The following is a 26,936-nucleotide window of genomic DNA, read 5'->3' on the forward strand; positions in this document are numbered from 1 at the left end:
GGCTATGTATGTGTACTACAGGCAAACAGCTCATCGCAGGCCTCCTTGAAATGAAGAGAATGAGATATACCTTTGCCCCATGGCCAGGACATTTAATGCTTAATAACAGCAGTGAGGGTCCAAATAGTTGCACAAATTGCCCGTACTGCTGTCTTCCCGCTTCTATAGATCCCACAGCTCCAGTGACATACTGTAGGTCCAGCAGCCTGAGTCCCTGAACAAAGTTACTTTATAGGCATTAGACTGAGAAAGCTTTAGGGGAAACTAACAACAGTTTAGATGCAACTAACTGGCTGACATGTTCCTGTAGCACACGGGCGCTGAGGATGAAGGCAGGTTTTCATGCAGTTTGTAGTTAATGCTAAAGAGGTTTGGTGCATCTGGATGAGACTACCTCTCAATGTACTGATCTGGCCCCGGCTTGCCATCTCTGTGAATATTCATTAGACGGGGGAAGGCTAGGTGCACCCTGGGCGGAGGGTGGTAGTGCTGCCACCGAGTGAAATAGATCACCAAATTAGCATATGGATTTAACTACAGACTGCACAAAAACAGTGCTAAGGATGAAGGTGAAAGAAGCGTACCTTCATCCTCAGTGTCTTAAGCCCTATAGGGACATAGCAGGTAAGATGCTGCTGATATTTTCCATTTAAGGGCCAGTTCACACTGAGTAAACATGGTGTAATCCCGCCGCGCTCAGTGTGCTGCTTTGAGTGAATGAGAGGGCTTACGCCTGTCCGCTGCCGCCTCTCTCCGCTCAAAGAACTAACATGTTAGTTCTTTGAGCAGAGAGGAAGCGGACGAGCGCTCTCCCATTCACTCAAAGCAGCACACTGAGCACTGCGGAGAGCTCCGCCGCAGAATTACGCCGTGTTTACTCAGTGTGAACTGGCCCTAAGGATATAAGCACACTACAGAATTCTCGCAGATAACTTCCCGCTGCTTCTGCCGCTCGCCCCAGTGTGCTCTCATTCGACTCTCGGCCTGTCCCATAGACTCCATTATTTGCTTAGGCTGATTCCGCCGTCCACCCAAAAAATTGACACGTCAATACATGTGCAGTATTGCAGATCAGTCTCATTTACTTATGCTAAAATATCTGACACAATTCCATGGACAAGCGTGGTGCTCATTCAGTAAAAATTCTGACTTTTTTCCAATCTATAACAACCCCTTTATGGGTATGCTGAGAAGCTGTTTTTCATTACATACATTTCATTGTCAGATTTTGGTAATATCTATACATGGAGATGACTTGCACTTGACAGTAATGACAGACATGTACAAACAAGGTAAATCTCAAATAGGCCAACATGTCCGGAATTAGTAAGCTACAGAAGTAACTCATCGTTCAAGGCAAAACAAAGGAGGCATTCCCGCTTTTATTTTATTAAACCCAAAGGATTAAAAATCTAGACGTGACGGTGCAAGATGAAAACCTGCTGCTGCCCATAGCTGATATAAGAATATGTGAGTAAAGTACCTGGAGGGCAAGGTGGGGACTGCACCAGAGGAACACACAGGATGTAAACACAGGATGGAAAGAAAAGTCACAGCTAAGTATAATAATTAGGAAAATATTAGGGTTTAAAATAATTAGGACAGGCCGACATCATCAAGTAGTTATTTTGTTACTTGTGTGGGGAGTGACTCCACCCTTCCTGGTGACAGTATCCAGTACAGTCATACAATCCACTCCCCAATAACCTATGTAGAAATTGATATTATTTTACAGTGTAATTTAGCACGGGAAGTATTAAGTTTTCATGTCTGTTGTCTATTTCATGTCTATAATAACAAAGTGCACACTTAAAACAAATTCAATTTGCGTCTACAATAATCTGGGTGTTAGCAGTGTGTACAGTATGACTATAGTCTTGTTGACATATCAGTTTAGTCAAAAAGCAGTAAAATTCAGGGAAAATCTGCAGTAATTCTCTTCCATGTGCTTTCACCCTTAAAAGTGATAGACTCTATGGGAGTTGCATGAATAGCATAACGTTGGGAGCTGCTAAGAAGCAAATTGTATAAGACAGCAGTCTCTGGCAGCCGAAAACTGGAGGGGACCGGAAAGCCATCTTTTACTGATGTGGGAATACCCCTTTGAATTAAAGGGAATGTTTTGCCTAGATGTTTTTTACTCATTTAAGTCAAATATTAAAATTAGCTTTTTTTTAAATCTGTTTCCAATTTTTGACTGTGAATTTTTTAGATTTAATATTTTGTACACTGTTATGGGGGCTGCCATCTTGCCTGAGCTGTTTTTAACAGCATTTAGAGATATGCTTTATAGCAAACCTCATGGACATAGACCACAATAGACAGACTCTGTACCCTTAAGATGAATGTGAAACATTACAGAGTGTACTCTGTGACCTTTTGAAGGGGTCATTCCGCAGGGAGCTCTATTGTCTAAAACATCACCAAAAATTCTTTAAAAATATGTTTAACCCTTTCACGACCTGGGGTCATTGATGCATCAATGCCCAGTTTGTTTTTAAACATCAGCTTATGGGATCATAATGATCCCATAAGCTGATGTCCCTATGTCTGCCCCCTCTCCCCTGCCCCCTGCCGCTGTTACGATCTTGTGACAGCGGCAGGGGAGAGAAGGGAGGGGGCAGAGCTCACGGCCAGGCCCCCATGCCTTCCCTCCCTACCTTCTTCCCCCCGCCGGCCTCCGTAGCAAGGAAACCGGAAGCCTGAGGCTTCTGATTTCCATGGCCACCATCTGGGCTCTGCGATAGTAGCCAGGACCCGCCGCAGATGACACAGGCGCAACTGCTGCGCCTGTGTCATCCTGCAGCGTAAATTAACTTCGGGGCATGATCAGACATAGGCTGCAGCAACGTTAATTTACTGCCCAGTGGCGGAAGGAGGTTAACATAAAAGCTTGATTTAAACAATAGGTGATCTTCTGATGACACATTCCCTTCCCATTGCCATCTACAAACATAAGAGGAAAAAAATATGATGGACTACACAGTAGGAGACTGTTACTAAACACTTTAGATTTTGGGTCTCCAAACTGCGGCCCTCCAGCTGTTGCAATACTACATTTCCCATCATGCCTGGACAGCCAAATCCAAATATTTAGCTGTCCGCCCTAATGGGAATTGTTGTTTTGCAACAGCTGGTGGGACGCAGTTTGGAGACCCATGCTTTGTACCCAGACATCCATAGTCTTTAGCATTCTGAGTTGCTGTAGCAGTACAATTATGTAAACGTTCATGCCTACCATCTTATTTATGCCAGACACAATGTTGCATTTAGTCTGCATTTTTTCTAGCCAATGAGCCCTGTATCCACACTCCTGTACCTACTAAACACATTGTCATAGTAATAGTAACAGCACAGTAAAGGCTAAAACGAGTTCACAAAAGCTGGATTAATAAACTGGAGAACTAAATTCCACACTATAAATTCTTCTAAATATAGCATGGCCGATGCTTCCCATCATCTTTTTATGTTTGCAGTAGAGCTTAAGGCTAGTTTCACCCATTCTCAGTGATTAAAGGATTAAAGTTAGTTTTATTATTTTTTTCATCCACAGCTGAAAGGTAATCTAAAGATAAGTGGCACTAATTCATTCTGCAAAGCACAGCCATAAATGTCCTGATACTTGATATCTAATATACATAGCTATTATTAGGCTCTGTTCCCATTAGTATCCTAAATTCTGTTTAACTGCTATACGAGATGTGTTTTTACACAGATTATGTTGAATGCTGATTCCATGAACTTTAAGAGTCAAGGATCAGGTATGTTTGATGGTAAATCAAATCAGGCCTGTAAGACCAGAGAGAGCAAGCAGGGAAGACACAACAATGACACAAAAGACTGTCCCTGCCCACCTGCCTGCCTGACCCTAGGCAATCAGCAACAATTGGTCGGCAGTCCTTCCCTACCTAACAGGGCACACAGAGACAAAACAAGACAAACACAAGGAATGGTCAGGCAAATAGAAATCAAAACTGAAGATAACAAATACAGTACCAAGTGAGCAAGGAAATGGGAACTCGAAATAGGGTAAGCCAGAGGTCAGAAGGGCTTAATGACAAAACAAGTAAAATGCCAGCCAAATCTAAATAGATGTCTTGTTCTTACGTGATATCAGAGTCTCGGTCTGGGGTTTGATTGGACCAATCCTCTAACCTCCAGACCACACAGATCACAGGCTAGGAAGGAATGAGAGTGGTGAAGGGACCTGTCAGTCACATCGATCTTAACTGTCTGCAGGCCAGAACAAAGTCAACTAGACAATCAGATGAGTTTGGTAGATTGCAATTAACACTGCAATGTAAGGAATAGAATTGGAAATAAATGTCTGTCACTAATAAAAATCCAGTTCACCAGACAGATGTAAAATAAAAAATGCTAGTGAGCTCATGGTAACAGTGGAGTTTAAAACACATAGAAAAGCCCGCCAGCCACGCCCCCCAGGGGGTGGGGGGGAAGGACACAATGACATAGGGTAATAAGTATTCAAATATAAAAAGATTAGTGTATAAATATACCCAAATGAAACATTTACACAGCTTGGTTATTTATGTAGACCTTAATGTATAAACATGAAATATTTACAGGTACACATGTTTCAAGCTGGCGAAGTGAAGCCAGTGGCGATGAGGGAGTGGCTGACAAGAAAATCCCCATGCAGGGGTACATAACTGCATGGGGATTTCCTTGTCAGCCGCTCTCTCATCGCAAGCTGCTCAGGTATCACACAAGGCGCCTGTGCCTTGTTTTGTCCTCCTATTTTTTAGGTAAGGAATAGAGTAGTGTTCAGACCAGTGCAAAACAACAATACAGGCAAAAAATCAGGGTCATCCTCTGTGCAATGGGCACGGATGTTATGCCATTAAAGAGAATCTGTCAGCTTCCCGGGGCCTCGCAGACAGGCCCCAATATTTAACTAGTGAGGAAAACTACATTCTGCTGCTGGTTTCCTCAGCCCTGTGCAATGCTGCTAAAATAGAAGCAAAGTGAACAGGACATGTACAGCAGTATCCAGTCATGGGGGAGGGCACATGACAGCACATTACAGTCACGTTTATTGCACCCAGACTGACTTGATTGAAGCCCTGCACTCTTACTGTCAGGTGAGAGGAGGGCGCGGTGACAGCTGTCAATGGTCAGCTTTAGAGTTTTTTGTTGTTGAGTAATGTGAATGTCCTCATTAACTAACCTGAACTATTTTTGTATCTGGAACTAGTTTTCATATTTTGCATTGATGTGGGCTTAAAGGTCTGTAAAAAGTTCCACTATGCTAAAACGAGTAATGATTCTTTTCTTTCCAAGTAATATTTTTTTATTTTTAGAGAAGCAGTTCACTTTTTTTGTTTCCGGCCCCCCGGGTAGCCGCTGTCATGTATACTTACAGAAGATGATCAGTGTCCCGTTCCCGTAGGTCAGTTCCCGTCCCGCGGTGCCGTTCAAATCGGGCGCGCGCACTTCCGCCGGATGCTGCGAGTTCTCTTCTCTGACCAGTGATTATACGCCGGAAGTCACCCGCTTCCATGCATTCGCTATGGAAGCGCGTGACTTCCGGCGTTCAAATTACAAGGCCGAGAAGAGGAGTCACAGCACCGGCGGAAGTGAGCGCGCCCCCGATTTTAACGGCACCGCGGGACGGGACCAGAGCTACGCCGCCGGACACCGATCATCTTCTGTAAGTATACTTGACAGCGGCTACCCGGGGGTCCGGAAAAAAAAGTGAACTGCTTTTTTAAATGCAAATTCATATTGTCCTGTACAGTGAAAATAGGTGAATATTCGGAAAGAGAGCTAATTAGTGGTTGCTTGCCTATTTGTGGAGCACAAAGCAATGTATTAAGAACTATAGTATTTATTCTGTTTTAGAATTTTAGGTATTCTATACCAGTGTTTCTCAACTCCAGTCCCCCCAATTGGTCATGTACCCCCAATTGGTCATGTTTTGTTGATTGCCTTAGTATCTCACAGGTGATATATTTATAGTCTGTATATAAGGTGCTCTTTGTATGTGATATCCTAAAATCATGACCTGTTTGGGGTACTTGAGAACTGGAGATGAGAAACAGTGTTCTGTAGTGTTTAATATAACATAACTTCCATACTGAAAATATGCTTTTTTTCTTTTGTAGGTTTGGTGTCTGGATATCGACAGCAGCGAAAATTAATTGAAGATATAGACTGGTCTTACACAGGTAGTGATAAAATCTGCTTTTATTGTTGTAATAGTATGTTTTTGTGTTAACAATAGAATCAGTAGTAGTAATATCAATTGAAGTAGTATGTGTGGATGAGTTACCCATCTAATGCCACCATCAACTTCAGTTGATCAGTAGTGGATTAGCACTCTGGGGGAGAGTTGTTTTAATGCAACATCCCCTTTACAGTAAGTGTTATTTCAATCACTTTACAGAACTATCCCCAAAGTGTGTAGACAATTCTTTGTCTTGTTGTTTTAGGTGTTTCAGCATGTTTTTCTTCTGTGTTGCATTGAATCCAGTGCTTCCTGAATAATGTAAAACTATTAAAGCATGTAATGGGATTTATTAAACTTCAACTGCTGTATAACTTAAAGTTGATGCCTGCTCATCAGTGGGCAGTGGAGGTTCTTCAGATTAGACACCAATGTCACAAATAGGAAAAATGATCATTTAGTAGGGCTGGGCGATATGGCCTAAAATTTATATCACGATATAATTTGATGCATGCACGATATAACGATATATCACGATATATAATTTTTTTTTTGTGTGTATACTCACCCCCCCCCCTTGCCAGTCATCAGCCTTCCCCTGTGCCATCAGCCCACCCTGTGCCAGTGATCAGCCCTCCCCTGTGCCATCAGCCCCCCTTGCCAGTCATCAGCCCCCCTTGCCAGTCATCAGCCTTCCCCTGTGCCATCAGCCCACCCTGTGCCAGTCATCAGCCCCCCGTTGCCAGTCATCAGCCCCCCGTTGCCAGTCATCAGCACCCCGTTGCCAGTCAACAGCCCCCCCCCCCACAGTGCCAGTCATCTCCCCTCTCAGTTTTCCAGCCATTTCATGTGCCAGCCAGCCAGGGCCATCATCAGCCCCATGCCAAGCCATCTGCCGCCCCCGACCCCTCTGCTACTTACCTTTCCTGCAGGGCTGGCTGATGGAGTCCGCGAGGCGAGACGGGCCGCGTCTTCTTCCCAGCATGCACTGGGAGACCTGACGGCACACGCATCAGCGCGCTAGCGCGCTGACGATGCGTGAACGGAAGGCCCTGCAGCGCGGTACCACGGAGCGGTAAGTGAGAAGCTTATTCACTACCGCTCCGTGGTATATCGCGATATAACGATATGCCAAAAATCTATATCGTCAACCAAATTGATGACGATATTTTGGCATATCGTTTATATCGCCCAGCCCTATCATTTAGCACTTTCTCTTCCCTAACAACCTCAAAACTTTATTAACCTCTTGAAAAACGCAAAAACACATTTCAGAAGAAAAAAAAAAAACAAGATCATTTTTGGCGTTTTTTTTCTGGCATTTTTTTGAGGCCAGGAAAACGCCACACACAACTTGTGTGTGAAGATAGCCATAGAAGGTATCTGAATCCCCAAGTAGTGAAGGTAGGTGGCTTACCACTTAAAAGGGGTAGGTGTCTCCCACACCAAGTTTGTGGGGAGGGAAACATTTAGGGTGCATTCACAAGTAACGGATCCACTGCGGATTTCTCGCTGCGAATTCGCAGCAAGATCCGCTACGGATCCGTGCCCTGTACGCCCTATGGGCAGACAAACTCGCAGCAGGATGTACATCCCGCTGTGAGCTTGTCTGCCCATAGGGCGTACTGGGCACGGATCCACAAAATCCGCTGTGGATCCTTTACGTGTGAACGCACCCTTAAGGTTGCACTCCTGGAAAGGTTTATCTAATAGTTACTTGAGAACGCTCCCAGTTCAAACATCACTACCAGAAGGGACACTTCAGTGACAAACAGTAATAGGTCTTTGGCAAAAGCCACGCACTTATGATGTCCAGGAACTCAGAGGCCAGTGACCTGCGGGTTCTGATGTATAACCACCAGGAGGCGTTTCATGCAAAGAACATGTAATAGTGATGTCAGGGGGCAGCCCTGGCACATCCTGTTGCAGTTTGAGAAGAGAGCTCTCTGGGAGAGAGTGTCGAAAGAGGCTTAGATTTCACATGGGATTTATGTAAAGGCGGCAACAGATAAAGAATAAGTACATGGCACTCACCACTTGAAGTCTTCTTTGTTTCTTTATTTAATTCATACAAACAAGGTGCATAAACATGCTGAGAGGACGCCTTAGCGTTACACCCAAGGCATCCTCTCGTTAACCTGTTTATGCACCTTGTTTGTATGAATTAAATAAAGAAACAAAGAAGACTTCAAGTGGTGAGTGCCATGTACTTATTCTTTATCTGTTGCCGACTTGTATCTGAATCTATTCATACATAGAGCACCACCCAGAAAGCCTGATTTATTGATGCCTATCATTCAGTGTGCCTAGCGTCCTGTTTGGATACACTTGTAGTGCCTTATTCAGCTACTCTTCTGTGCATGATGATTTATGTAGAGGCGTCGCACTTCTACATAAATACTGTGAGCCTGTGCGCCACAGGAAATGTTGTTTTTAATAAATACCCGCCATAGTATTCGGTGATTATTTGGCCAGTATTTTAGTCTTCATTTTAATCAGTACAGTTATCTATTGGGTTCCTACAATACAATGCATAATAAACATTTGTTATTTATTGAAACTAAAAAACAAATCACCTTTTACAGTTATTGTTTTAAGGACAAAAGATAGAAATCTCCAATATATACAGAGACAATCGTCTTGTTGTCGCTCTGTCGGGGAATGTCCAGTCCAGACCAGTGTCTGTCCAATCACAACCAGAGTTAGGGCCCTATTCCACCGAACGATTATCGTTCGCATAATCGTTAACGATTAACAATCTCAAACGACCACTTTTGTGAAAGACCTGAAAACTTCACTCATTTCCATGGAATGATAATCGTTACTTATGATCGCATTTGCGATTGTTTTTTCTTCGCTATTTCTTCACTATTGCATTCGTATCTACTGCGAACGACGTCTTATTTAATGCGAATGATTTGCGAACGAGCAACGATAAAAAATAGGTCCAGGTCTTATAAAGCGATCAACGATTTCTCATTCGGTCTTTAATGGTTAACTGCTATTCAAACAAACGATTATCGTTTAGATTCAAACGATTTATGGTTGTCTCTGTATATATTGGAGATTGCTAGCTTTTGTTAGTGAAACAATAACTGTCAAAGGTGATTTGTTTTAGTTTTTATGATTTTATAATGCATAGCCCTACTCTTTCTTGATTGATTTGATATACCTTCCATGTGCATTTCTTATCCTTTATGGTGTTGAGCACATACACTGGTATATATACAGTGTGTTCCTACAATACAGTACAGGTTTTATGTACCTCTATGGTAGCCGTACTATGAGTTGTAATATAGCCATGTGCAGTCCTTATTCTTGCCAGTTTGTATGAAGTATTTATAATAATGTCTATTTTTGCAGAAAGCTTAAGCCAAACAAATTGGGTGAAAAAATATCCAGCATGCAATGGTGCCAAACAGTCTCCCATCAACATTGATGAGAACCTTACACAGCTCAATCTGAATCTGAAGCAAATAATATTTGAAGGCTGGGAACGAACATCAAATCGTACTTTAATTCGAAACACAGGAAAAACAGGTATGTTTTTTCCTTTTTTATGTGCTGTACCTTAAAAATTATAGTTATTATCACAAAAGAATGTGAACTGTTAAATCCACAGTCATTGTATAATACTATTGCGTTTTGCCTGGAGTCATGTAGACAAACATTTTCTAGGCCGTAACCTAAAATTACATGAAAACTCAGTGAAGTCAGCAATATCTCCCATCAGCATGTGTTGCACATTACTGATTCTGTTTCTTTGAAGTGGATTAAGGTGTGTTCTCAATATGTCAGAAATTCTACCGAAAATACATCATTCATATTGCAGTGTGATGGTAGATAAAAGTGCGATTTAGTTTTTTTCTAAATAAAGTAAAAAGTAATTGGACACCCTAACATACTTTGTGTGTCAGTTTCTCACTATTATTTTTAACTTCCATGTTCTAATGCGCTGCCCACAGTTGACGGGTTTGTTAAAAGGTCCTTTGGTATATTACAGTGTTCTAGAGGCTTTCATTACATAGTGATACTACTATATATAGCACTGGGGAACCCATTCAAATCTTTTTTTGAGACTGCTTAAACATGTTATGTTCCAGCAAGTGTAGATTTGGATCATGATTTACACCTGTGAGCAGCCGTAAATCATGACAAATGAGGCGCGGGAGGAGGCCCCGCCTCCTGACCACCTTGCCCCACCGCCACCCCTGCCCCACCGCAACCCCTGCCCACCCATCAGGCAAGCGGGGGATACAGCGCCTTCTCCTTGGCATACGCCTCAGGTGGACCTTAAATGTCCCCCATAGGGTTTATATTGTAGATTTTCATAAACTATGGTGGGGGGGGGGCTAAATTAAACTTTCCTTGTTAAAGGGGTACTCCAGCAAAGAGCTTTTCCCCAGTAATTGAAGCACATTACACAGTTATATAACTTTGTAATATGCTTCAATCACCTATCTGCCCCCTTCCGTATCTTTTCCCCCCTCAATCCCCCACCAGGAAGTGAAGTGAACTCATTCTTACCTAATGACTGTTGACCCCAGGAAGCCATTTTGTGACAATGACATCATCAAGAGGGAGTCGGGTCTTAGCCCTGTTAAGCCAGCCTCCCTTTGTCAGATGACTCAGGTTGCTCAGCTCTGATTGGCTGAACAAGGTGTAAGCCATCTATCAGTTTTACAGAGTCAGTTAGACATCACAGGACACAAAGTGCATTATGGTAAAGCCCAAACCAGGAAGTAAAGAAAAAATGAAGACACCAACCGAAACTTCAGGGACCTGCAAACAGCGGACAGACTCCGGAGGGATGGCAAATGTAAAAACTATGTTTGATTGATTTTTTTTTTTATCAACGCCGGAGTACCCCTTTAATGCCGGCATACATGCTATTCATAGACTGTGATAATTGGGATGACAACCCTTAAGGGACAGTGGTGGCTGTTTCTGATTGTCACCCATTTGGATAACGGACATATGTTGCGGAGTACTGAACAGTTGAAAAGTTAGTGAAGATCCTAAAGGCCCTATTCCACCAACAGATCTGACGACAGATTATCTGCCAAAGATTTGAAGCCAAACCCAGGAGTGGATTTGAAAAGAGGAGAAATCCAGTCTTTCCTTTATGACCTGTTCTCTGATTATATTCTATTCCTGGGTTTGGCTTCAAATCTTTGGCAGATAATCTGTCACCAGATCTGTTGGTGGAATAGGGCCTTAAGGGTCCATTTACACAGAAAGATTATCTGACAGATTATCTGCCAAAGATTTGAAGCCAAAGCCAGAAACAGACTATAAACAGGGAACAGGTCATAAAGGAAAGCCTGAGCTTCCTTCTCTTTTCAAATCCATTCCTGGTTTTGGCTTCAAATCTTTGGCAGATAATCTGTCAGATAATCTTTCTGTGTAAATGGGCCCTTAAGCCTGCCTTTTTATACTGACTAGAGTGGCCTAGTGGAGTAGGATGGTCTGATCTTATACTATAATACATTTAGTGCCCAGCAGTACTAAAAATATTAATAAAAAAGGGTTTTAAAAACACCATTGTAATAAAAGTTCAAAACGCCTAATTTTTTACATTTATTATATTTAAAAAATATATATTTTGTATGGGAAAAGTCTGAAATATTTAACTGTAACTTAATGCTGCACCGTGATTGCTGTCTGCCCAAAAAAATTCCCAACAGATTAAAAAGTAAGCAAAAAATTACTTATGCTCCTATGGTATTCATAAAAGATTACCATAGCCCAGTACTTCTCAATTCCAGTCCTCAGGCCTCACTAACAGGTCATGCTTTGGGGGTTTCCTTAGTATTTCACAGTATTTCACAGAAGCACTGCTCTAGTCCATGCTACAAAGATTGAGCTCTCACATACAGTAGCTCTATAAACAACCGCAGAGATTTTTCAAACAGGTGTAAAGTAGAATTCTTAGTTGCCCCTAGCAACCAAACAGATTCCACCTTTCATTTTTCAAAGAGTCTGTGAGGAATAAAAAATGTAATGTGATTGGTTGCAACTAAGACAATTCTGCTTTACAGAATGTAGCAATGTAGTGATTTTTTTTTCCTGCCAATAAAAAGTAGAACTTGTCCCTTAAAGCGACTCTGTACCCACAATGTGACCCCCCAAACCACTTGTACCTTTAGATAGCTGCTTTTAATCCACTGTCCTGCGGTCCGTTTGGCAGGTGATACAGTTATTGTCATAAAAAAAGTAATTTTAAAATTGCAACCCCATGCCCTACGGGCATATCTGTGCCCTAACTTTGCACCACGCCCTCTGTCCCTCCTCCCCACCCTCTTCATCATTAGGAATGCCACTGGAACATTTACTTCTGTTTGAACATTGCACAGGTATCTTAATGATCCAGCCCATGTGTTGTGGTAACACAGGTGGTGAATAATAGGTAATCTGCCTGGAGCATTCCTAATGCTGAAGAGGGCGGGGAGAAGGGACGGAGTGGGTGGTGCAAAGCTAGGGCACAGATACGCCCGTAGGGCACGGAGCTGCAAGTAATTTTTTATGACAATAACTGCATCACCTGCCAAATGGACCGCAGGACAGATCTTGGATTAAAAGCAGCTATCTGAAGGTACAAGTGGTTTTGGGGGGGTCAGATTATGGGTACAGAGTCACTTTAAAATAAGCTCTCAAAATAAACTCAAAAGTTATAGCTCTTAAAAAGGGAAGGAGGGGGAAAAGTAAAATAGGGAAGGGAAAACTATGGTTTGATTACACTAGTGTGACGCCTGTTCACTATCTGCGATTTTTATTTCATTGTGTGTCTGAATAGGGAGTAAAAGAATTTTCATGTGTGTTTTTTTTTCTTCAAAATTTAAATAAAACATTTAGGCTAGGTTAAGATGTAATATTTGGCTGGGTTAACAGATAGTAGGTGAGTATTTTGGTCAAAATTTTTGTTAGTACTTACATAATGTGTGCGAACATACCTTAAAGGGGTAGTGCGGCGCTAAACAATTATTCACAAAATAACACACATTACAAAGTTATACAACTTTGCAATGTATGTTATGTATGTGAATGGCCCCCTTCCCAGTGTTTCCACCTACGCCACCCCCGGAAGTGTGATGCACTATACTCACCTGATTCGTGTCGACCCCCGTCCTCCATCTTGTGACAATGATGTCATCTGCGGGCGGCCGGCCGAACCTCTTCATCCGTCCCTCGTGCCAGCCCCCCTTTGCCGCGTCATAACTGTGCTCAGCCACGAATCAGGTGAGTATAGCGCATCACACTTCCGGGGGTGGCGTGGGTGGAAACACGGGGAAGGGGGCCATTCACATACATAACATACATTACAAAGTTGTATAACTTTGTAATATGTGTTATTTCCTGAATAATTGTTTAGCGCTGCACTACCCCTTTAATAGGCCTTTTACATGCACCAATCCTTGGCCGTCTGCGTCCACAAACAAGTGCAACTCAGCGAGTTGAGCACTGAAGGCACTGAAAGCGGCTGGATCACAAAAATGATCCTTGCATCATTCGTTTGGCCATAGTAACTGACATATATACAACACTATAGAAAAGAGAAGTATGGACAGCGCTCCATAGTGTGAAGTCTGATGGCAAATGTGCACAAAAACAGGCGAGTAATTGGAGACTCTCACCTGTAATGGTTGTGCATATGGAAGGCACAACACTCAGTAACGCATGTGTGTGGACCGCAGCCACTCCCAGAGACCAAACCGGTAAGTAAATAGTCAGATCCTCCACTCCAAAACTCTGGGCCTGAATAGACCCAGAGTTTTGGAGTGGAGGATCTGAATATATACAACACTGGCCTATATCCGTGCTGTCAGTTTCCAGATCACACATACAGTGCATACGCACCTAGTGCACTGCTATGTGATTTGGCATTCTGCTTGCTGTATCTTCAGCCCCCCCCCCCCCCCCCCCCCCCGACTGTTAAAGGACAACTCCGGCGGGACCCCCCCCCCCCAAAAAAAAAAAAAACACAGACACACACAGACACCATACTCACCATCCCTCCGGTGACGATCGCCACTCCATTCGCCCGCCGTCTGCCGTCCAGCGATGTCTCTTGCTTCCGGGTCCATGAGAGAGAAAAGGCTGCCAGTGCGCTTGCGCACCGGCAGCCTTTTCATTGGCTGGAGCGCATCACATGGCTTCCAGCAAGCTCAGCCAATCAGGGCTGAGCAAGCTGGAAGCCATGTGATGCGCTCCAGCCAGTGAAAAGGCTGCTGGTGCGCATGTGCACCAGCAGCCTTTTCTCTCCCATTCACTCTCAATGAAGACGCCGAAGAGAAAGAAGACCCGGACCGCCTATATGTGCATATATGTGCTGTTTCCCCTTGCTATCAGCTGCACATCTCCTGTTTATGGTCTTGCTGTCACTTTTGCACGAACCCGAACCCTCGGTAATGATTCCCGCTGTCTGCCCGCTCCATGCAGCGGGCGGATCCAGTGGGAGGACCGCCTGGAAAACTGGGATACAGCCATAGCCATAGGCTGTATCCCAGTTTTCCAGGCGGTCCTCCCGCTGTATCCACCCGCTGCACGGAGCGGCAGACAGTGGGAATCCGATGCCGAGCGTTTGGGTTCATCCAAACCCAAACCTCGGCGGGTTCAGACCATCCCTAATGACAATGTTCAGTCCTTATTCTTGCCAGTTTTCATGTAGCATTAATATGAATATCTATTTTGCAGCAAGCTTAGGCCAAATAAATCGGGTGAAAAATTAGAATTCCTGGCTCAGAATTATCAAAGGGTGTAAAATATGGACTGGTGTAAACTGCTCACTGCAACCAATTACAGCTCAGCTTTCATTTTTCCAGAGCTGTGATTGGTTGCTATTGGCCAGTCTATATTTTACATCCTTTGATAAATCTCCCCCTCTATTTCTATTTTCAGAATTTGCATAATTATAGCATTTACTATATGAAAGAAAGGATTTATCATAAAATAACTCACTTTATTAGATCGCTGTAAAATCACATCTTTTATAAAAGAAATTCATAGTGCTATAGGATTCCAAGCATTGATATTAACCCAGCATGAGCTGTAAAATAATACCACGCTCAATTAGCCCATGCACTTGATAACATCATCCGTGTATAACAAGGAAAAGTACAGAAAGGGTTAAATCCAAGTCCAGCTTCCCAACCACTGGGAGCAGTAAGCCTACCTAACCCCAATACCAGTACTGAGAACCATCACATCACTCATCCTATGAGACACACCCCCTGAGGTAATGGCTATTACACAAAGCGGGCATCAGGGAGAAGCATTGATACAGCATTACATGCCCTTGGTAACCCTTTGTGTACATTTTTTGTTATGCACTGATAATGTTATCATGTGCATAGGCTGATTGAGCGCAGTATTATTTTATGTTCATGCTGGGTCATACACTATAACACTTTGAATTTCTATTATGGAAGATGTAATTTCATGGTGAATTATTTTATGATAAAGCCTATCTTTTTGATTTGTGTGCAAGTTAGTGGTACATATTCTAATGCATATTTTGTTGTTTGGACTAAAAAAAATCTAGAAGTGTGGCATAATATGTTATGTGATTGTCCAGTGGAACTAGTGTTTCAATATAGCATTGGAGCAGGTGTACATTCCTGCCATGATTTACTGGCATAATTCATAATAAATTGGCCACATTTTCTCCCAGCCTTGCCACACAACCACCACCTATCCCCCCTACCCCTCACCCACCCATTAGGCATGTGGGTGTTTCGGCAGGCGTACGCCACAGAGAAGGTAAGAATATGCGTCTCCTCTATGGTACACACCGCGGGCGCAGCCTTCAGAAATGTCCCCCATGGTATTTGGTCATTATTTCAGTCAGAACTTTACCCCATTGCTTATAAATTCCAGTTCTCTGACCCACCAACAGGTCATAGTTTGAGGATATCCCATACAAAGAACACCTGTGATAATACCTGATGGACTGAATATATTAATATCACCTGTGAAGGACTAAGGCAATCCTCAAAACATGACCTGTTAAGGGATTCCCCTATGTTTTCCCTAATCTGTTTAAGGCTACAAACCCACTTGGCGGGTCTGCAGCGAGTCCCCTCGCTGCGTATTTGCAGCGAGACTCGCTGCAGATCCCGGCCCTATACTTTTACTGGCAGACAAACACGCAGTAGGGATGTACATCCCTGCTGCGAGTTTGTCTGCAGCCCACCCCATTAACCCCCGGCCGGTGAAGCTGATACTTCACCTGATCCAGGCTCCGGCGGTTCCCGATGTCTTCAGCAAGCCGGAGCGGGGACCAGGTGAAGTATATGCTCCAGCCAGCCGCCCACAGCCCCTTTAACATGACACTGACGACAGGATACTGGGAAAGCTGGGTGACCTCCATTAAGCTGACTACAGGACACTGGGAAAGCTGGGTGACCTCCATTAGACACTGACTACAACAAGGATGTCACACTCAGTCCCTCCAGCTGTTGCAAGTCAGAGCTGTATATATATCCTGCCGGTCACTTATCACTTATATATCCTGCTGCTCACTTGGTTATATATATATACAGTGGTGCCTTGGATTACGAGCATAATTCGTTCCGGGACGGTGCTTGTAATCCAAATCCACTCTTAAACCAAAGCAAATTTTCCTATAAGAAATCATGTAAATGCAGGCAATTGGTTTCACACCCCAAAAATAATGATTTTAGATTCTGAATAACATGTAGAACAGATGAAACAAACAATTATAAACAACTGAATATGTGATATTAATAGTTACTATACAGTATAGTAATGTGGAGTATAATGTATAGTAAGTGCATAAACCTGAAAAACAGCAGCAGTTTGTAGATAGAGGATGGAACTGCAGATCCCTATAATGCAGTAGCGTAGTACAACAGGCTAGAATAGAGAAGCAGGGCTGCTGTCAGAGGTTTGTGTGGTCACATGACAGCAATGGGGAAAGGGGTGGGTTCAGCATGGACCCATTAGGACTGACAGAGACTGCAGGGAGACTGAAGGAATGAGCAGGGCAAATGTGAGCACAATGTAGCAGCACTTTCTGTCTGAGAAGATGGGTTACAGCTATGGCGAGATTACCTCCACAGTCCCCTGATGCAAGCCCCAGCCTGAAGTGCATCTGCTATGATTTGGAAGGTGAGGGAGACTTCAGGGGTCAGAGTACAGAGCTGTATACCCTGCAATACAGAATATGCCCCTCACCAACTCGCCCTCCCACCCAGTACAGGGAGCTCTTAAACCAAAACAATGCTCTTAAACCAAGTCACAATTTTGAAAAACTGTGAGCTCTTAAACCAAAACGCTCTTAAACCAAGTTACTCTTAAACCAAGGTACCACTGTATATACACACACACATACCGTATATATACAGCAGTGACCAAGTGAGCAGCAGGAGACACACACATATACTGTACACACACATATATATATATATATATATATATATATACAGTATATCTCCTCCTGATCGTTTGGTCAGTGGTGTGGGTGGGTTGTGTCTGTCTGTCTGAGTGTGTGTTGTCACTCCTCTCACAGTCCTCTCTCAGTACCTGACATCTTCCAGCACTCGGCAGCCTCACTCACTGTCAGCTGCTGCTGGACGTCTTCAGTCTCTCCCTGGCAGCTATAGACGGTGAGGATCCCTCCAGCTGCTGGTCCCTCCCCTCCCCCTCATACCAGCTCTGTAGGACAGTGAGGGGGAGGGGCCAGCAGCAGCGTGTGAGGAAGAAGCAGGAAGATGCAGGGAGAAGATCCAGCCCTGGCCGGGCTCTGCATCCGACAGCTGAGCGGGCCCCTCAGGAGCAGGGGGCCCGCTATTGCCAGGTGCTGTTGGCTTCTTGGGGGCCCCGGTCACTACAGACATGTGTTAATGCTGTCTGCAAAAGCAATAGCTTTTGCAGACAGCATTAACAGTCTGAGACCTCAGTGGGCCCCTGCATGAGTGGGCCCGGGAGCGACCGCCCCCTTTGCCCCCACCAAATTTCGCCACTGATACTGGGTAATCAGTATTTAGAAAGTTAAAGTTGTTGAGTCTTTTACAGGAGACATGTCTGTATTTCACTGTAAGTTGTGGGATTTTGGATTGATTCTTCACAGTGTGTTTAAAGGACAATGCAGGAATCAATGTTTAATTAACAGTAACATAGTAGATGACCTTAAATTCCTCTCTAGGGAATCTTGAGACTTTTAATAGACTATGTAGCCATATACAATGCTATCAGTAAATGAAAAAATAAACCAAAAAATGACTTAAAGGAGAAGTCCGGCCAAAATTAATTTTTGATATGTTGTTACTTATGAAAAGTTATACAAATTTCTAATGTACATTAATTATGGGAAATGCACATATACTGCTATTTCCCTTAATTTAGTAGATCAGGAAGTGTTAGAAATATCTCTGAAGAAGTGACGTCACGACCCAGGGTGTAATTCCTATGGAGTGTCCAGCAGGGGGCGCTCTCTATATAGAAGTCTATGGGACTTTATTGTTTCTATGGGTTTCTATGTAATGTAATGTAATGTAATGTAGTGTACAGTGCTTTATTGAATGAATACATCTATGGAATACTTTGGGGAGCAAGTGTCCTTGCTCCCCAAAGTATTGCATAAATGTATTCATTCAATACATAGTAAGCCCGCCGACCCGCCGCATTTCCGCCGAATTTCCGCCGCATTCCCGCCGCATTTCCGCCGCATTCCCGCTGATCCGCCGCATTCCCGCCGATCCGGACCATATACATTGAACTACAGCTCCCATCATCTGCTTCTAGTATGAACAGGTGATGGGAGCTGTAGCTGGGTAATGGATATGACATGCCGCCGGGCGCAGGGGGGAGCCGCTCAGTACACAGGAGCGCTCCCCCCTCCTCCTCCTCCTTCCGTGATAACTTCCGCCTATACCAATGCTGACTCCCTGCCTGGCCGCCGCTCTCCGCTCTCATATACCGGCTCCCGGCATCAGCGCGGACACCAGGATGCATCGGGAGCCGGTATGTATGGGGGGGAGAGCGGAGAGCGGCGGCCAGGCAGGGAGTCAGCATTGGTATAGGCGGAAGTTATCACGGAAGGAGGAGGAGGAGGGGCGAGCGCTCCTGTGTACTGAGCGGCTCCCCCCTGCGCCCGGCGGCATGTCATATTCATTACCCAACTACAGCTCCCATCACCTGTTCATACTAGAAGCAGATGATGGGAGCTGTAGTTCAATGTATATGGTCCGGATCGGCGGGAATGCGGCGGATCAGCGTGTGGCGGATCGGCGGGAATGCGGCGGAAATTCGGCGGAAATGCGGCGGATCGGCGGGCTTACTATGTATTGAATGAATACATTTATGCAATACTTTGGGGAGCAAGGACACTTGCTCCCCAAAGTATTCCATAGATGTATTCATTCAATAAAGCACTGTACACTACATTACATTACATTACATTACATAGAAACCCATAGAAACAATAAAGTCCCATAGACTTCTATATAGAGAGCGCCCCCTGCTGGACACTCCATAGGAATTACACCCTGGGTCGTGACGTCACTTCTTCAGAGATATTTCTAACACTTCCTGATCTACTAAATTAAGGGAAATAGCTCTATATGTGCATTTCCCATAATTAATGTACATTAGAAATTTGTATAACTTTTCATAAGTAACAACATATCAAAAATTAATTTTGGCCGGACTTCTCCTTTAAGACAACCATGACCTTTAGGATCGATTATAAAGTATTGTGTAAGAATATCCATGTTATTTTAATAGTCACGGCAGAGTGATTCACTGACATTTCTTTTTGTATGGAAGGTTAGTTTACAATTGAATACAGAGGTATTGATGAGTGACAATAAAAAAGGTTCACAGTGATGTCTCATGTCTGTTGTAAAGACACTTGAATTACAACTGCTTGTAACCTATCTAGAAGCCTAAAGACACCAGACAAAAACTCTGTGCATCAACATAGTTGTTCGTTTAATAATGGCCGTTGCTTTAAAATGCCTTTAAATGACGTCCATCCACTAAAAATGGCCATCATTTTGGCGGTGTGTGAACATAGCGTATGGGTGATATGCACAGGTGTTTTCCTTGTTTAGGCTGGGTTCACACTATGTATATTTCAGTCAGTATTGTGGTCCTCATATTGCAACCAAAACCAGAAGTGGATTAAAAACACAGAAAGGCTCTGTTCACACAATGGTGAAATTGAGTGGATGGCTGCCATATAACAGTAAATAACTGCCATTATTTCAATATAACAGCCGTTGTTTTAAAATAACAGCAAATATTTGCAATTATATGGCTGCCATCCACTCAATTTCAACATTGTGTGAACAGAGCATTTCTGTGTTTTCAATCCACTTCTGGTTTTGGTTGCAATATGAGGACCACAATACTGACTGAAATATATGTAGTGTGAACCCAGCCTGAAAGTGTATACTTTTGGGGAGGGATGTAAGCAATATAAATAAATTATGAGAATACAAATCAGTATTTTTTTTTTATCACAAATTATTGTTTTGTATGCTTCGATGTTTATCGCTTGACATCTGTCAGAAGGGTTCCATCCTATAAGCACTCTTTTGTATAGTGCATAGGTCCAGCAGCTGTACTACCTATTGTGCTACCACACAGAATGTGTTTGGCCGTTGGTGACAGGTGGCTGTTCAAGGAAAGCTTTCTATTAGGTTAGATGAAAGTGTGACTTAGAAACATAGAAACATAGAAGATTGTCGGCAGAAAAAGACCACTGGGTCCATCTAGTCCGCCCTTTTAGTATTTTCTTCCTTATTATCTTAGGATAGATATATGTCTATCCCAGGCGTGTTTAAATTCTGTTATTGTAGATTTACCAACCACCTCTGCTGGAAGTTTGTTCCAGGTATCTACCACTCTTTCAGTAAAATAATATTTTCTTACATTGCTTCTGATCTTTCCCCCAACTAACCTCTCACTGTGTCCTCTTGTTCTTGAGCTCAGTTTTTTACTAAAAACACTCCCCTCTTGAACCTTATTTAGTCCCTTAACATACTTAAAGGTTTCAATCATGTCCCCCCTATCCCGTCTTTCCTCCAGACTATACAGATTCAAATCCTTAAAGTGACACTGTCACCCCCTTAGTGCATTCTGACATCTCTACACAGGTGTAAAGGGTAAATTTAGTGTTTTTCATATCTTATTTCATATCATACGTCATGGTGCTTGTTCAAGTAAAAAGTGTCCTTTTATCAACTGCAGATTGTATTAAGTGGGCGTGGCCTCGCGGCACTAGCGCCACATAACCCCGCCCACAACGGCACGGTTGGCCCCGCCCCCCTGACGCCCATTGGTTGTCCAACGTAAAGGGGTGGAGTCTAGACCTTTCGGCCAGCCTGTTCCAATGGCCGGCGAGGGGGCGGGGCCAATTGTGCCGTTGTGGGCGGGGTTATGTGGCGCTAGTCCCGCGAGGCCACGCCCACTGCAGATGATAAAAGGACACTTTTTACTTGAACAAGCACCATGACATATGATATGAAATAAGGTATGAAAAACACTAAATTTACCCTTTACACCTGTGTAGAGATGTCAAAATGAACAAAGGGGGTGACAGTGTCACTTTAAGTCTTTCCTGATATGGTTTATGCCTCACACCCTCCACCATTTTTGTAGCTCGTCTTTGGACCCGTTCTATTTTATCAATGTCCTTTTTTAGGTGAGGTCTCCAGAACTGGACACAGTATTCCAGATGTGGCCTCACCAGAGCTCTATACAGCGGGATCACAATCTCCCTCTTCCTACTGGTTATACCTCTAGCTATACACCCCAGCATACGATTTGCTTTCCCCACCGCCTGGTTGCACTGGTGACTCATTTTAAGGCTTTCAGAAATCATTACCCCTAAATCCTTCTCTTCTGAAGTCTTTTCCAACACAGTACTGCCGATGTGATACTCGGATAGAGGATTCCTCCTCCCCAAGTGCATTATTTTACATTTGGAAACGTTGAACTTCAATTTCCACTGTTTGGACCACGTATCTAGAAAAGCTAAATCATTTTCCATATTACTGACACCTCCAGGAATATCCACCCTATTGCACACTTTTGTGTCGTCAGCAAACAGACAAACTTTACCTATCAACCCTTCTCCTATGTCACTTACAAACATATTAAAAAGAATAGGACCCAGAACAGACCCTTGTGGCACACCACTTGTAACCAGTCTCTGCTCAGAATATACACCATTAACAACAACCCTCTGATATCTCTCCTTCAGCCAACCACAAATCCACTGAACTATCCAGGGATTAAGTCCAATTTTCTCCAACTTCTCTATCAGCTCTTTATGGGGAACTCTATCAAAAGCTTTGCTGAAGTCCAGATAGGCGATATCCACAGCACCACCTTCATCCAGCACTTTTGTGGCATAATCAAAGAAATCAATGAGATTAGTCTGACATGATCGGCCCTCAGTAAAGCCATGCTGGTTTGGATCCATCAAATTGTTGATTCTTAGGTGATCCATTATCTTCTTTTTTAGAAGAGTTTCCATCATTTTCACTACTACAGATGTCAGGCTCACTGGCCTGTAGTTACTGGGCTCTTCTCTATTCCCCTTCTTGTGGATTGGTATAACATTGGCTGTTCTCCAATCATCGGGGACATCTCCTGTTAGCAGGGATTGGTTATACAGATCTGTCAGGGGGGCAGCAATCACAGATCTGAGTTCTTTAAGAACCCTGGGACTTTTCTGACAAAATAACGGTTGCCTTGTCTTGTTGTGTACTTGTACTGTTCATGGCTTGCAAGTCCCTCCCAGCCAGGTAAAAAATAAAATCAACACATCTCTGCCCTTACTGACATGTTTGTATAAAACCTGCAGCCACAGTGTGGTCGGTGACTGTGAGACTTCCCTGAAGAAATTGGATTCGTTGAAAGTATGTTTGCAAACAGTGCAGGTGCTTTGGAGAGGGTCTGGACTAGAGATGAGTGAACCTGGAGCATGCTCGAGTCCATCCGAACCCGAACATTCGGCATTTGATTAGCGGTGGCTGCTGAAGTTGGATAAAGCCCTAAGGCTATGTGGAAATCATGGATATAATCATTGGCTGTATCCATGTTTTCCAGACAACCTTGGAGCTTTATCCAAGTTCAGCAGCCACCGCTAATCAAATACCGAACGTTCGGGTTCGGATGGACTCGAACCCGAACCCGGTTCGCTCATCTCTAGTCTGGACCCCTTTTCTCAGAGGGCTTTTGTTCAGAGAACCTTTTCTCCTCTGTCAGATGATTGTTGGACCTTTTACACAAGCTGTGTATTGGGAACAAATGTAAAAGACAAGAGGTAGTCAGATGATGAAATCTATTTTAGCTGCTCTATACCTGAACATATATTGGTAACTACACTTTCTTGACTATATACATAGTGGGAGGGAGATAAAGTTGGCTGAACACCAAACTAGAGTGTCCTGTCCACAGGAAGTCCAGTGCAGCATGTACATTAGACAGGCTATTGGGCTGGAGAAAACAGAGCAGACAGTTTGCATCAAAAGTATCGTGGGTACGTAAGTACGCAAATCTTACACATAAGTTTTATAGGGAGTAAATAGATACCACACATCAAAGAAGTATACCGATGAAGAATTATTTACTCAGTGGGACTCCTTCATTGACACAATGAAGAGACAGATCAACCATTACCATGCAGTAGTCACAGACAGTAAAAAAATAACTGGAATTACACAACAAAACTAGAAAGTACCAGAGGCTCTTCATGACAAGCTACCACAAGATGAGCGAACATTCTTATGTGTCAAGAAAACAACGTAATGAACATCACATATAGATTGTAAGCACTTGCAGGCAGGGTCCTCTTTCCCCATGTACCAGTCTGCCATTTGCCTTTATGTTATGTGTTTTTGATCTTGTAATGTTCCTGTTTGTTACCCCTATTGCTTGTATAGCGCTCTGAGATTACGGGCGCTTTATAATCGCCGTCGTCTGCCATTAAGGGTGAGGGCCTGACTGCAGATAGCAGCTGGTCCTCACCGGCTATGGAGCAAGCTGAGCTCCTGAGCCCGTTCCATAGTTCGGGACCGCTGCAGGGCGTACATTTACGTCCTTCTGCCTTAAAGCCCAGACCTTGGGGGCGTAAATGTACGCTCGTGGTCCTTAAGGGCTTAAATAACAATAATAATAATAATAATAATAAATTACATAAACAAAGAAACAAACCTGCTGGGATGTTATGGAAAATGTCCATCTTTTCTGCACTACATTTCATTCTTGAGGTTTTGTATTTTATAATGATACTTTATTTTATTGTAATTTACTGGTTCAGTACAATATTTACTATTTCAAAGCTAAAATCAGAAGCCGGTGCCTGATAATAATTGTAATAATCCATATTGATTTCATTTATTTTCTGCAGTGGAGATTAATTTAACCGGAGAATATTATCTTAGTGGTGGTGCCTTAGATACAGCTTACCGAGCTAGCAGAATAACATTTCACTGGGGGAAATGCAATGCTACTTCAGATGGATCAGAGCACAGTTTGGAAGGCCAGAAATTCCCTTTAGAGGTAATTCTTTTTATTTAATATTTCTTGCTTTGCCACAATCTTAAATGTTTTTCCACAATCTTTTAAATAAAATGATGTTAAATAATTCTAAAATATCAATGCATTTTTACACAAGAAAATGTGCCACCTGTTAGTATATTGATGCTTATAAAAGACAATAATACATACTTACACACAGGCAAGAATGTTGTTGTATCCTTAGGCCGGGTTTACACTACGTAAAAAACACGGCCGTATTTCATAACAACGGCTGTATTTGCGCAAACAACAGGCGTTATATACAAAATAACGTGTTTTTTACGTAGTGTGAACATAGCCTTATAGTACATAAATTTTAAAAGGGACTATTCTTCTCTCAGCTTTATGTGTAGCCTGTTTATTTCATAGCGTTGCTGCTAAGGGAGATTGAACACAGGCTCCATACAGCAAAAAAGTCCCCAGAATTGCACTAAGGAATTGTAAGGGTATGAAATATCATGACTGAATACTGAACTGAACAACGCTAAAAAAGACCCTTTATCTTAAAGCGAATGTACCAGCAGGTACATCGCATTAAGATTTTACCATCAATAGACTGGCGCTGGCACAGGGATGCCGGTGCTGTAGTCCTTTTCTTGAACCGCGGACAGCCCGCCCCCAGTGGGAGGAGAACCCCTCCCCTCTGTGACACGGCTCCATTGGTTCTAAACTTAATTTAAAATGTAAAGAAGCAGTTCACAGCTGTATGTATACTCACCACAGCTGATCGGACCGGAATAAAAGCTGCGCCGAGGGACACCAATCAGCTGTGGGGCAATGAACTGCTTCTTTAATTTAAGCAATAGGTCATTTTATGATTACACATTCTGTGTAAAGTTCTTTTTCTGTTCTATGCAGCATTGCATGGAGCTGAGGAGGATAGCATCGGATTGCTGTACTCTCCTCACCTGTCAGGTCCTGGGGCCATCCAGAGTCATGGCAGGTTGTCTTTAGAAATTTCTATTTTATCATTTTTTGGTGTCAGGCAGGTGTTGGTGTTAGTCCTTTGAGATATTGCTATAAGGATGGTTCACAGTGATATACAGTATTAGAGCCGCCTTATCTGTGTCTCTGTTTAAAAAATGCTTGGTTTTATATGACAGTTTAATCTATATAACTGGTGTGGTAATGATATGTCTTTGTCATATGATGGTGGGTATACTGACTGCTTTGCTGCTTGCCATAATACCTGTGCTGTATTTAATAGGAAAATGTCTGGAATTTCCTTAGAAAGAATTGAGATATATTTTAACACTGTGTAATGTCTTATTTTGAAAACATTTTTGAAATGAAGCTTTGTGTCCCACTGTATTGTTACACTGCCCTGGTCACTCACAGAGCCCTTCCTGGCAAGATTTCAAAATATGAATCCTCTTGAAAATACACAGGGGGGGGGTCCTTTTGCTCCTGAAGAGTGTTGAGATTTGTGCCAAATTCTGCACTAAGCCTGCTGTTTTCGAAAGGTTGGTTTTTGTGTAAGGCCTTCTTGTATTTGTTAGATTTTTAATGTAGTGGAGACAAATATTTGGTGGATCTTATTCCATATTGTAATTTTTGTTGAGCAGTTCTTGCTCTTATACTGTTTTTGATTTATTATTTCAATGTGCCCCATATTTGAAGGTCCAGGCAACACTTTTTTTTAATTTGTGTGACGCAAGTCTTAATGTTTCTGTAAATCATAGTTTTCGTTACAAGATGTGTCACTTTGGTTCTACTTTAAAACATGCTCAAAAAGCCCCCGAATAAATTTATGGTTAGATTTCAAGGCATATTTTTAACAAACAAAATCACGACTATATTGAGTCAATTATAATTAGTCAGTAGGATGACATCTTTGTGTTCCTGCAGATAAAATATACAACCAAGGAGTGATTGCACTTTTCTCTCGAACAATGTAGGAGGCACTCCAGGAGAGGCTTCATAATTTCAGTGCACATCTTAGAATGTGGTTACAATGGCTATAGTCAGGTTACATCTGAAAGGCATAAAGTAAAATGAAAGTGTTCTTGATTTCATGTAAAACAGGTAATAGATGTTCCCAGCAGGTACAGAAATCTGCATCTATCATTTAAGTATGTAGCCACCATACAGCTTAACATTTCTTGTATGTAACATAGTATCTGTGACTATCAATGACTAATACTAAATGTATAGTCAGATAACAGCTTTCTAATTTGTACTCAATGTCAACTCT

General features: G+C 42.9%; 1 protein-coding gene across 1 annotated transcript in view; it reads left to right on the forward strand.

The window, feature by feature from the left end:
• The window catches only part of PTPRZ1 (protein tyrosine phosphatase receptor type Z1), a 184,606-nt gene that overhangs the window by 42,913 nt on the left and 114,757 nt on the right, over positions 1-26,936 (forward strand). The window contains exons 2-4 of the mRNA XM_069976577.1: positions 6,126-6,188; positions 9,551-9,727; positions 24,573-24,724. Coding sequence (XP_069832678.1) covers positions 6,126-6,188; positions 9,551-9,727; positions 24,573-24,724 — 392 coding nt within the window. The remainder of the gene's footprint in view (positions 1-6,125; positions 6,189-9,550; positions 9,728-24,572; positions 24,725-26,936) is intronic.

The sequence above is a fragment of the Dendropsophus ebraccatus genome, chromosome 1, assembly GCF_027789765.1.
Source record: "Dendropsophus ebraccatus isolate aDenEbr1 chromosome 1, aDenEbr1.pat, whole genome shotgun sequence".
Lineage (NCBI taxonomy): Eukaryota > Metazoa > Chordata > Amphibia > Anura > Hylidae > Dendropsophus > Dendropsophus ebraccatus.